Genomic DNA, 13,458 nt, shown 5'->3' with positions numbered 1-13,458 from the left:
CGGGTGATGATTGTAGAGATGACAGTTATGCTGTGTATAGCGGGTGATGATTGTGGAGATGACAGTTGTCATGCTGTGTATGGAGGGTGATGATGGTGGTACAGTTGCCCCTGTGGTGGGATGGATGGATAAGGCGCGGCCCTGATGATGGTAGAGGGGTGTGTGGGCTCCCATATGGGGTGTCGGGGGGATATGCTGACGTCTGGCATCCTGTAGGCCCCACACATGTCATTCTATAATAGGAGATGGGCCGGGCACTGCCACCTCCCCTCCCCCCCAGCACAGCGGGGTGTCCGCTAAGCCCAGGCCATGCCAGCCGGTAGCTCCCCCCGTTCCCGGTGCCGCCGTTCCCCCTCCCCCTAGCCGGGCCCGGCTCTTTGTTCTCGGTGTACAGACAGGGAGGAGACGGCGCAGTTCTCGCCAGGACACCGGGCCGCCACTGCTGGTACCTTCTTGTAGTTTTTCCCCAGCCATAGTCGCACGTTGTCGAACTGGGAGATAGTGTCTGAGGACTCATAAAATTTCACGTTCGGCCCGCCGTCCTTCTTCCGCACCGCCATCTTCTGCCAGCCTGACCGGCACCTTCAGACTTACAGCCTGGCGACATCTAGCGGTCACATTGCAAACGGCGGGGAGACGGGTTACAGGAACCTTACAAGAGCGACACCTTCGGCCCCATCTGGTACTACAACACAGCGGGCACTGCCACCGAACTGAGGGTGACAACTAAGGGGGCGCATGAGGAAAGAGATGTGGGTGGTGATAAGGCAGCGAGGCGCGGAGGGCACACTGTCTAACCTGTGATTAGAATGTGACAATACCTCATGAATCCTTCAGGCCAGTGCTGTGCTTGAACAATACACCGGGGGACTCTCTGCAGGCCGCTGTTTATACAGGAGAGCTTCTAGCAAAGACACCCGGCCACTGCTGAATACTACTAATCCCATCAAGGTGTGCAGAGATTTACAATGAATTGCCGGTGTCACTCCGTATTACAAAGAATCCGGATCCCCCACGTGATTCGATCCAACACCGGCATGACTGTGTGACTAGGACAAGATAACCAACACCGAGCCAATCAGCTGGCAGCAGTCAGGGGGCGGTGTGTGCTGTGGATAAAAGCTGTGCGAGGCCGTTGGCTGACAGTCACGGTGGCCGAGTGGTTAAGGCGTTGGACTCGAAATCCAATGGGGTTTCCCCGCACAGGTTCGAATCCTGTTCGTGACGGTTTCGGTTTTTTGCTTAGTGATAGGATTTTAATTCTCCCAACATAATTCAAACTGGAAAATGTGACAGATGCACAAAGATTTCTATGCAAAGTTCATTCCTGCGTGATGTACTTCAATAGTGTTTGTTGCGGCTACTGCGTGATTACCATATCCAAAGGACAAAAAACATAACCAAAGACTATATGGAGAATTAAAGTAGCGCTGAGGGCCCATCCACATCTAACTGTTTTTCGGGATGGCCGTTTTGGGGTTTTTTTCCCCCATTTTTTTCCCCACAGGCTTAGGGCAGCCCATTCATTTGGATAGGCTGCGCTACACATATCCAGGCGGCAAAGTAGCTCATGGAGCATTTTCTGCATTACTGTTCTGCTAATTTTTTACTGCGTGTTTTACTGCATTTGTTGCACGTTTGCGTCCCAAGTTTGGGGTACCGTTAACAATAAATGGTGCCACAAGTATGATGCATGTTTTTAATTCCTTCTGCGTTCCCAAAATGCACAGATGGAAGGCATACCTCCCAACTTTTTGAGATGGGAACGAGGGACGCTTTCTTAGCTAACGTATGTAGGCATAGGACACCCCCCTGCCACGCCCCCTTAAAGGAGAACTGTACAAAAAAAATTAGTTAAACCCACAAGTGCTTTTTTTTTTACCACTACTATTCCCTTATATTGGCTTTTGAAACTTACAAATGCAGAAATTTAGAAATTGGATGAAAGGTTTAGCGCTGGGAAAAACTTTTTGAAAGATAAAAACTAATAAAAGTTGCAGTTTATATAAAACTATATAGATCAGACCAAAATGAGGGGGAAAGAGCGACAGAGGGACTTTGTTCCAAATCAGGGACAGTCCCTCGAAATCAGGGACAATTGAGAGCTATGTGAATGGAGCCTAAACGCAGAACTCTTTTTCATTTTGGATAGATCAGGGCTGTAGATATTTTTTTTTTCCTGGGGGGGGGGGGTTCAGGTCTTTTAAACTTAAAGGCTTAATTTACACTTTTATGTTGGGGGAGGTACGGTAAAAACACGTGAAAGCAGGGTGGGACCATGAGACGTTGCAATGCAGCACAGCAAAAATCATCCCCATTCAACTGAATAGAATGCAATGCATGCAGCTGTGGTGCAGTAGTGTACTCATCAGTAGAGCAAGTTTTTTTATCCCTAGTTTTTTTTTTTTTTCGTTTAGCCCGCTGAGTTGAACTAAAAAAAACTTCCCGCGTGAACCAGGCTTTAGATCTCATTCATATGTTCTAAATGGCCATGGAATGGCAAATATACCATGAATACCCACAGCCAGAATCCCAGATGTTGCAACTTTTGTCAGCTACTCAGCTTGTTCACCTGAGTGATGGGCTGAAAAGAGCCACTGCTGTTAACATGTATCTGCACATCCAGTGGTCCCCATGTTTAAGCTTCAGGGGACAAAGCAAAACACGGGAACCCGGGCTGAGGTCTCTCCCATCATTACTACATTACCATAGTACTCCGTGGATGTGTGGCACCAAGGATTTTTTTTCTCTCTTCCCTTCAGTGACTACAGGAGCTGGGATGAGCTCCATCCCTCGCCGGCACTCCTGACACACATTCGGTATCATCTACATTCAGGGAAGGATTAACATAGGGGCTATTTGAGCTGCAGCTCCAGGCCCCTTACCTCAAGATAGGCCCATTTAAAAAAAACTTTTAAAAAAAATCACAAAAGGGGGGCGTGGCTTGACCATGCACTAGAGAGGACGTGCTTCCCGGGAGCTCCGGCGCTGGCATGGTAATTTGCTCTTTTTAATTACGATCCCCTCACAGTTGCTCTGCCCGAGGATTGGGAGGAAGACAGGCAAGTCCCTGCCTAAGAAGGGAGCTGCTACGGGAACGATTAAGCAGTTTTTATCCACAGAAGCCTAGGCCGTTCGCCACACATCGCGCTGCTGGGGACAAGTCCCGCCTCTACAGTTAGGCCGGAGCGCAGACCGCGCTCGCCTGTTACCTCGGACGAATCGGAGGGGGAGGGTGACCTGGCCAGCCCTGCCAGAGCAGTCCCCAGAGTGAGCGACCTCCCGACCAAGGCAGACCTGGCCTCAATGTTACTGAACTTGGAACGAGTAATTAGGAAGGAGGTCTTGGCGGTCCGCTCTGATCTGTCGCAGGTTCTGGTGCGTGTGGAGGAGACGGAACAGCGATTGGACTGCCATGCAACCGCCATAAGATCCCTTCAGACGACCACCCGCCAGCTTGCAATTGCCCACCGGATGGCCCTTTACAAGATCGAGGACCAGGAGAACCGGAACAGGCGCAACAATAATCGGATCCAAGGCCTCCCGGAGGCGACCGGGAATGAGGACCTCCTGCCCTCTGTTAGAGGTATTTTCAACAGCCTCCTCGGTCGAGCGGCGGACGCACCTTTAAAAATTGACCGGGTTCATAGAGCCCTTCGCCCCCATAATCTGGTTACTGATGCTCCGCGTGACATCATCTGCAGAGCACATCACTATCCGGACAAGGAGCTGCTCATGAGGAAGGCCAGAGACGCTACGCCATTCGATTTTGACAGCGCATCGCTCACTCTTTTCCCAGATCTGGCGAAAGGAGACCCTGGACAGGCACAGGGCCTTACACCCTCTTACAGAGCTCCTGCAGGCGGCATCCATCAAATACAGATGGGGCTTTCCTGCGGCACTGATTGCCTCTGTGAACGGTAAAACCTCGGTCCTCTGGTTTCCGGAGGAATTAGCACAATTTTGTGCAGACCTGAATGTTGCTGTCCCGGACCTCCCTGGCTTGCAAGATGTCATCCCTCCTTTACTGGGCGGCTCCGAACGCAAATGGCAGAGAGTGGGCCGTAAACAACAAACCTCGGCACAAGGGAACCTGGCGCATCCATAGCGTGGAAACTGCATGGATCTTTGAAGTCACGCTAACCTCCTTCTCCGGCCAGAGAGGGGTTCTTGGTTCCCGCAAGTATAACCCCTATAGAGTTCTGTTTTTGATCGGGCCTGGTTTGCTAACTCAGTTATGCATTTCGCTTTGTTACCCGTGCTTCCTACATAGTTGTTCAGGGCTTTACACTTCTGATACCCCGAACTTATGGGCAAACCTGAAGTACTGCTCTGTACACTGTGACCTATGAAGGTAGTCTGGGGTTGCCTTCTGCCAGCCCCGGGAGACTACACCGGAGCTCATGTCTTAGACTGACCACTGATACTCTAGTATAGTTTACTGTGGCTATTCAGACCCTGTCTTATGTCATTCATTTATTTTTTACTTTTATTTTGCATTTTCTCTTTATTATGTATGTTACAGTACTGTGAGGCCATTTGAGGTGCCAATGCTGGACCGTCGAGATGCGTCCCTGACCCCCATGGCATGGTTAGCATTCGACTGTCCGAGCGTCACCTTCCCCTTTTACGGTGGGGGCCGTCTGGTGCGGAGTCCTGCTGCCCTTACCCTACTTAGGGGGATATGCGTGTGGGCTTCGGGCCGGGCGTGCAGCCCGCCTTTGTACTGCAGGTTTCTGCGTGCAATTAGAGTTATTGCTAAACTACTCTTTCTCTTACTCTCACTTTTGATAACCTGCCTTTCTCTTTCCGCTTCACTTTGCTTTCTCTCTCTTTCCCCGGCTTCCCTTCCCCTTCCCCTTCCCCACCTTCACCAGCCCCTGTCCCCCTTTTTCTGGGTGGATCTGTTCGCCTCGGTACTGTCACAGTGTATGTGGACGGGACGCGGTTCCTCTATCTGAGACCCAATGGCTATGGTGAACCTTATTTCATTTAATGTTAGGGGCCTACATGCCCCTGGGAAGAGACACAACCTATACAGGGAACTGGATCGTTTACGAGGGAATGTGGTTTTTCTCCAGGAGACCCACCTCACTCATACAACTCTGGTCAAGTTATACTTCCCTAAATACCCTACGTGGTATTATAGCCTCTCAAATATTTCCAAAGCTAAGGGAGTTGCCATTGGGTTTCGGAGGGGAACCACGTTCACATTGGACTCTATGTTAAGTGACCCGGCTGGCCGCTTTTTATTTCTGAGGGGCACCCTGGGCAGCAGTCCAAGTACCCTTGCTACTCTTTATTCCCCCAATAGAGACCAGGCGAGTTTTATTGCATCGACACTTATGTCATTGAGGGACTTCGCTGGTGGGTGTGTGGTCCTGGTGGGTGATTTTAATGTTGCTCTAGAACCCACTCTGGACACGTCTAGAGGGGGCTCGACCCTGTCATATAAAAAGTTGAGGTACATTCGCTCATAGCTTCATGAGTCCCAGTTGATGGACACCTGGAGGACCATGCACCCACGCGAACGAGATTTCACCCACTATTCTCCGGTACATCAGACGTACTCTAGAATTGATTTATGTCTTATTGACCACCAACACCTGCCATTATTAGTAAGATCGGGCATAGAAACATCTACCCTCTCAGACCATGCACCGACCTCGCTCACTCTCAAAGTAGATTCACTACCCCTTAAATCTGCCAATTGGAAGCTGAATGAAAACCTCATCTCTGAGGAAATAGATAAAAAAATGGTAGGAGAGGAACTAGATTTTTATTTTAAAGCTAATATGAGCTCCGAAGTCTCCCCAGGCATATTGTGGGAAGCCCACAAAGTATTTATTAGGGGTAGACTTATTGAGATGGGCGCTAGGAAGAAGAAGGAGTGGGCGGCACAACAGGTTACTTTGTTGCAGGACTTCCACCGTATGAGAAAGCTCTGGGTGGGCACTGTTCTGGGATCCAGTTTGCTCAATTGTAAAGCAGGGGTTATCATCCTCATCCACAAAAACCTCTCTTGTGAGGTACTGACCATCTACACTGATAACCAGGGCCGCTTCCCCTGCATACGATTAAAACTAGGGACTAGGGATGAGCTTCATGTTCGAGTCGAACATATGTTCGACTCGAACATTGGCTGTTCGCCCGTTCGGCGAATTCCGAACGTTATGGGCCGTTCGCGCCAAATTCGTGTGGCGCTCACGGCCCACAATGCACTGCGATGGGGCAGTGCATTGCTGGCTCATGATTGGCCAAGCATGCACTGTGACCCCGCATGCTTGGCCAATCACAGCGCCGGCAGCAAGGAGAGCCATGATTGGCCACAGGCAGGATGCCTGTGGCCAATCATAGCTCAGGCTGTGTAGTACACGCCCCACACTATATAAGGCCGCCAGCGTGGCGGCCCTTGTGTAGTGTGTTGGTGTCTGAAGCAGTTAGTGGGTGTTCTGTGTACCTTCAACACAGTATACAGTGATCGTTATCTGCCGATTTTACGTTCTTGCTCTTCTGTAGTGGTTGTTGTCTGCGTGCCCTGACCGCAGTATACACCGCTATATTCACCTATATAGCTAGCGATATATCTATCTTTTATAATAGAGCTTGCAGTCAGTGTTAGGAGCTTGTGCGTGCTGTCTGCATGCTCTGAACCCAGTATACACCGCTATATCCACCTATATAGCAAACTATCTTGCTCGTTTTAAATAGAGCTTGCAGTCAGCGGTAGGAGCTTGTGCGTGCTGTCTGCGTGCTCTGAACCCAGTATACACGGCTATATCCACCTATTTAGCAAACAATCTTGCTCGTTTTAAATAGAGCTTGCAGTCAGCGGTAGGAGCTTGTGCGTGCTGTCTGCGTGCTCTGAACCCAGTATACACCGCTATATCCACCTATATAGCAAACTATCTTGCTCGTTTTAAATAGAGGTTGCAGTCAGCGGTAGGAGCTTGTACGTGCTGTCTGCGTGCTCTGAACCCAGTATACACCGCTATATCCACCTATATAGCAAACAATCTTGCTCGTTTTAAATAGAGCTTGCAGTCAGCAGTAGGAGCTTGTGCGTGCTGTCTGAGTGCTCTGAACCCAGTATACACCGCTATATCCACCTTTATAGCAAACTATCTTGCTCGTTTTAAATAGAGCTTGCAGTCAGCGGTAGGAGCTTGTGCGTGCTGTCTGCGTGCTCTGAACCCAGTATACACCGCTATATCCACCTACATAGCTCTTCTCTATTTGAGCCATCTGCCATCTGCAGGAGTTAGTGGAAGTTGTGTGTGCCTCCAGCACAATATACACTACCCAATTGCTGTTTTTGCCAACTACCTTCAGGCCATTACCATGTCTGGAAGGCCAGCAAGGAGAGGCAGACAGGCGCGAGCTGATAAAAGAGGGCAAGCAGGCTCTGTGTCTAGAGACAACAGTGCTGGTCGTGGACGCGGTGCATCGTCATCATCAGCACGTGCCCATGGGACACGCTTGTCCTTCTTTTCGGCAGTTGGACATGTTGAGCCGCAACATGCCAACGACTTGGTAGAGTGGATGACCAAGCCCTCTTCATCCTTCTCATCCTCTCTCACCCAGTCTCAGGATACTAGCAAAGCAGCTGCCAACGCATCGTCTTCCCTCCTCTCAATGTCATCATCAGTGACTCCTTCCCTAGACCCACCACGTCCTCCTGAGGAGTCTCCTGAACTCTTTGAGCACAGTGTTGGGTACATGCTCCAGCAGGATGCCCAGTGTTTTGTAGGCTCTGTTGGTGATACTCAGCTAGAGGAAGGCAGTAGCGTGAATGCAGAGAGAGGGGATGCTCAAGAAGGACAGCAAACTGGTAGTCATGTTCCACAAGCTGCAGCATACTGCCAGGTTTGCTCCAGCGATGAAGAGGGAGGGGATGATGAGGGCACTGACTCCACGTGGGTGCCTGGTAGGAGAGAGCAGGAGGAGGAGGCACATGTCCAACGAGGCAGGATGCCCTCCGGGGGCCAGCTTAGGGGCAGCACACCGACTGAATCACACCGCAGAGCTCCGCCTGTGCAGGGCGCTGCCTCTGCGCGTTATTCTAAAAGTTCTTTGGTGTGGGCCTTTTTTGAGACGAGTGCATCAGATCGCACGCTGCTATTTGCAACATATGTCTCAAGCGTGGCCAAAACATCAGCCGCTTGGGCACCACATGCTTGACCAGACATATGTTGACCTGCCATGCAGCTCGTTGGCAAGCGTACCTCAAAGACCCACACCAAAGAACAAAGCGGACCTCTCCTTGCTCCTCATCAGCTGGGATCTCCAACCCCACTAGACTTTCAGGCCTCTCTGAAACCTGCTCTGAGAGGAATGAAGGTGTAGAATTAGGTGTGTCACAGCCAAGTGCTTCCGGGCACTCTGCTAGCAGTACACCCACGTTCGATTATAGCAGGCAAATGTCCCTGCCCCAGCTGCTGGACCGGCAAAAGAAGTTCACTCCCAGCCATCCACATGCCCAGCGGTTGAATGCTAGCTTGGCTAAATTGCTAGCACTTCAACTGCTGCCTTTTCAGTTGGTAGACTCGACCCCCCTTTGTACAATGTGCGGTTCCTCAGTGGCAGGTCCCCAAATGCCACTTTTTCTCACGGAAGGCGATTCCGGCTCTCTACCGGCATGTGGAAGGCAATGTCCTTGCCTCGCTGGACAGGGCGGTCAGCAGTAAGGTGCATATTACCGCTGACTCATGTTTAAGCAGGCATGGACAGGGACATTACCTGTCTTTCACGGCCCATTGGGTCACTCTTCTGGCAGCTGGGAAGGATGCAGGACAAGGTGCAGTAGTGTTGGAGGAATTTTCGATGCAATGCTTTGCAGCAGGGCTAATTCCTGCACTAAAACTAGAGTATATGGGAGAGGCTGCAGTGTCGTGGCACCAGCACCAGTGCCCAAGGCCCAATTTTTCTGCCCCTGTTTAACAGGGGTGTTTAATTACAATTTTTGATGCAATGCTTTGCAGCAGGGCTAATTCCTGCACTAAAACTAGAGTATACGGGAGAGGTTGCAGTGTCGTGGCACCAGCACCAGTGCCTAAGGCCCAATTTTTCTGCCCCTGTTTAACAGGGACATGTAATTACAATTCTTGATATAATATTTCACAGGAGGGCCCGTTCCTGTGCCCACCCAGAGTAACTGTGAGGACTTATAGTGTTGTGGCACCAGCACCACAACCACCAAAGGTCAATTTTTCTACCACTGTTCAACAATGGCATTCTTGAGCAGGGCGCTCCAGCGCCCACCAAGAGTCACTTTGAGGGCTTACAATGTTGTGGCAAAATCAACACCTTGTTCCGACATTTCTGCAGAGCATATAGGGCAGGCCCCTACTTTCAAACATCCAACTTACAAACATCTCCTACTTGCAAACGGAAGGAGACAGCAGCAAGTGAGATGAAAAAAGATGGACGACAAAACAAATTATACAGGGGTGATAACCCTTCCCTATGTTTTCCAAAAAGCTTAAAAATAGTTTTTTGGACTGGAGCTACACTTTAAAAATGTACCAGTTGAAAATTACAAACAGATTCAACTTAACACAACAAACCTACACAGTCCCTGTCTTGTTTGCACCGCCTGTATACTGCTGTTCTGAGTATATAGGGCCTGGGGGCCACACACATTTCCTTTTTTTAATATGGGTACGGGGTTCCCCTTAATATGCGTACAAGACCCAAAGGGGCTGGTAATGGGCAGGGAGGGCTACCCATGCCATTTTTCTCAATGATTTTCAACCATATTGCAGGAACCAGATATAACATTAAAACCGCAAGCAGTTTTAAATGATGTTATTTTCGTTAAATGTAATTTTGTGCAGGGACTGTTCTAAATACGGGAAACATGTGGCACTTCACAGGCATACTACAGACACCCCCAGGCACGATATTTAAAGGAATATTTCACTTTTTTTTTCTCACTTTAATCGTCATTAAAATCAGTGCTCCCGCCAAAACGGCAATTTTTAAAAACATTTTAGGCATTGACCCATGTCCCCTGGGGCAGGAGCCAGGTCCCCAAACCCTTTTTAGGACAGCATCTTGCATATTAGCCGTTAAAATTTGCACTTTTAATTTCGAACGCTCGAGTCCCATAGACTTCAATAGGGTTCTAAAGTTCGTACGAATTTGGGGTCCGTTCGAAAGTTCTGGTGCGAACCGAACCGGGGGGTGTTCGGCTCATCCCTACTAGGGACTAGAGAGCTAACAATCTCCAATGTATATGCCCTGAACAATCCCAGCAAGCAGTTTCTTAGTGAAGTGACCACCTGGCTGCTACGCGATCCACATCTACCCCATATAGTTGGGGGAGATTTCAATACCATCATGCATCCGATGGAGGACAGATCTTCCTCCAACCGAATGCGCCCATCTCATATAACCTCTGAAACTTCACACTTCGCATCCACAATGGAGTCCCTTCACTTGCACGTCATTTGGCGACTTTATCACCCAGCTGACAGAGAGAGAGTACACCCTAACCCCCTATCACCGTTACCAGAATTGACTACCTATTTTGCACCGACCACCTCATACCGATGGTCTCACAGGTAGATATTCACGATATTGCCATATCCGACCCCACTCCCATCTCAATATCTTTAGTCACCCCTGACTTACGGCCCTCTACCCAGCTCTGGTGCTTTCCCTCGTATCTCCAAAACAACTCTGAGTTTCAACATTACATGGTGGAGGCTTGGTCCGAATTCTCTGCTGCCAACTCTTCCTACTCTGACAGTCTGAACCTCTTCTGGGAGGCTGGTAAAGCCTTCCTCAGGGAGTGCATCATTTCCTATGCTGCTGCACTGAGTGATTGATTCAGAAGCACTGAATCAATCACTGGTCACTTTATTCACCCCAAGTTCAATTTTTTTGAGCTATTTTCTTTATTGGTTGTTTCTTTTTGTTGATTTTGCACGGTGTGTGTCACATTTGGAATGTACACAGTCCTTTGATTGAATTACTTTTATAGATGTTTTGGATGCACAAGACACTTTGATATTTATTGCTGCTATTTAATTTAAGCACTGGACACTTTATATTCATTTATTCTATCATTCACGATTGCATTTGTTTAAGGCACTTTATATAGTTGGAACTATTTTGATATACTGTATAATATATAACTGTTTAATTTAAGGTATATTTTACCTACTTAATAGGCAGAAATTACATTTTTGGTAGCACAACTTTTTTATTTTTTTAGTATAAGAGATTGTAGTATAATTTGATTTTATGAGGTAGTGCAACACCATTTATTTGATTTTTATAAATTTCCTATGCTGCTTCCCTCAAGAGGAATACCTTAGCAAACTACTAGATGGCCAGTGCCAACTTGCACTTGGCACAACGCTCTCTTGTTCTAGGGATTCTCTGGAAAACAGGGAAAACTGGCATGTAACAAATAGGTCTTTCGACACTTGGGCAGATACCCTGGAAAAGGACACACAGGGCCCATTGGGAAGCCACCTTCCATAAGTTTGGCAATAAAGCCGGCAAATTGTTAGCGAGACTTTGCAAATTCCCCTGTCACCCGACACACATCACCTCCCTATGGGTTTCTGCAGGTAACATAAAATCCTCACAACAGGATATAAACAAAATTATGCTTCAATGTTATTCCTCGCTATATGCCACAGACCCCATAGACGAGAGCACTGCCAAATCCTTCCTAGACAGATTATGCATGCCCAAGGTTTCTCCCTCCCAACTCGAAGCCCTCAATGCACCTATCTCCCTGCCCCAACTATCTAACGCCATCTAACTTAGCCCCCTCTAAAGCTCTGGGCCCCGACGGGTTTACAGGGGAGTTCTATAAGACACTACAATCTATAACCGAGCCCACTCTCCTCGCTGTCTATAATGGTATATGGTCCAGTGGCCCTTACCTGCCAATCGGGAACCAGACCATCATCAAACTACTTCTAAAAAAGGGCAAGGACCCCCAAGAGCCAGGCTCGTACCGACCCATCTCACTCCTAAATCTTGATGTAAAAATTCTCTTAAAAATGGCCACTATTAAAGCATGGGAGGAGGTGGTGAAAATGGCATGCCCTAGTTTGCAGGGAATTTCCATATTATCCCCCCTTTGGATGAACCCAATGCTGAATCATTTTTACGTCTTGGAAGATCCAGTGGGACAGGTGGGCAGGGGAGTTAAACTGCTTAAGGACATTATGCGTGATGGTGAACTTTTGACATTTAATGACCTTAAGGCCAGACATGACCTTCCGAACTCTCAATACTTTCGATACCTACAATTGAGACATGCCTTCCAGAAGCAATTTAGGGGGGTGGGTGTTCAGTCTTTCCCCTCTAGGTTGGAAGATACCGGAGGTACCGGACATACAGGGTGAGGACTGGGATAGTATGTGGGAACAACCATTTCAGCATCTGGTAGCAGCAAGAGATAGGCTCATTCAGTTTAAATTCTTACACAGAATATATTATACTCCAGCTAGGTTGGTGTCAGGGCTGGCTTAGCCCTTCCTCCTCTGGGCTGGCCGCTCAGCTGTCGGATAATTGGCAGCTTTCTTCTCTTTTTCACCAGTTACCAGCTGTTCCCGATGATGCTCGTCTGACCTGCCTATTTAAAGCCTTCCAGCTCACTCTTTCCTTTGCCTTCGCGTTGGTCACATCACAAGGAACCATCTCTTTGGATCCCTGACTTCAGGCCTGGCTGATTACCTGATCTGGTTAATGAACTTTCGACTGGCTGACTACCCGATCTGGCTACTGGACTCTGGCTATGCTTGACTATGCTTTTTTCTATTTAACTTTTTATTTTTTATTAATAAACAAGTGTGATTTGATTGTACTTCTGTCTCAGTCTGTTTCATGATTTCTGACAGTACGCAAAGTCAGGGATCCAAGGAGAGCAACTGCAAGCAGGATTAGAAGCCAGGAGGGATGACAGCAAGCCAGTCTTGAAACAAACAGCAGGAGATGGTTCCTTGTGATGTGACCAACGCAAAGGCAAAGGAAATAGTGAGCTGTCGTTATTTTAAAAAAACTGGACTTCATCGCATAGCCCACAGATCTCACAACTAAAACGGGAGCTCATAAACTTGCTTCATAAGGATAAAATTAACACTGACTTCAAACAAGGAAATTACCATACTCCTTTCTATTCCAAATGGTGGGCTTTTATGCAAGCGATCCTAACTCGAACAGAGCTGTAGTCTTTTTAAAGCTTCTCATTCTCCTACTATGGAACTTTCACTAATACTACCCCTGAGGATGATGACATCTCCAACTTTGATTCCACAAACACGGATCTGGAGGCTCCAACTCCCATCCAACCTGTCCACCCTCGCGTATCTCCGGATACTCCAACAGCCCCTGCCCCATACGGGGCCATTCAACCTTTATCATACCATTAACCCTAGATGGCATCTCTATATTTATGGTCTTACTTCTTTTCTTTTCATTGGTGCACAATGT

General features: G+C 48.3%; 1 protein-coding gene and 1 non-coding gene across 8 annotated transcripts in view; one reads left to right on the top strand and one right to left on the bottom strand.

The window, feature by feature from the left end:
* SMARCC2 (SWI/SNF related BAF chromatin remodeling complex subunit C2) overlaps positions 1 to 1,037 on the bottom strand; it is a 142,124-nt gene extending 141,087 nt beyond the window's left edge. For 6 of the 7 annotated variants that reach the window (XM_077483398.1, XM_077483400.1, XM_077483401.1 and 3 more), the window contains exon 1: positions 450 to 612. In XM_077483398.1, the coding sequence (XP_077339524.1) occupies positions 450 to 560 (111 nt within the window). In that variant the 5' untranslated portion in view covers positions 561 to 612. Of the gene's footprint in view, positions 1 to 449; positions 613 to 821 lie in introns of those variants that run through there. The other variant, XM_077483402.1, reaches the window with a different exon arrangement.
* A 108-nt stretch (positions 1,038 to 1,145) lies between these two features.
* Positions 1,146 to 1,227, top strand: TRNAS-CGA (transfer RNA serine (anticodon CGA)). The gene has a single exon. It is a non-coding gene; the product is annotated as a tRNA-Ser (tRNA).
* Positions 1,228 to 13,458: the final 12,231 nt, after the last annotated feature.

The sequence above is a fragment of the Lithobates pipiens genome, unplaced genomic scaffold (genome assembly GCF_037356315.1).
Source record: "Lithobates pipiens isolate NorthernLeopardFrog02 unplaced genomic scaffold, aLitPip1_a1.2 Scaffold_16, whole genome shotgun sequence".
Taxonomy (NCBI): Eukaryota; Metazoa; Chordata; class Amphibia; order Anura; family Ranidae; genus Lithobates; species Lithobates pipiens.
The sequence above is the reverse complement of the archived record's forward strand: the minus strand, read 5'-3'. Positions and strand labels throughout refer to the sequence as shown.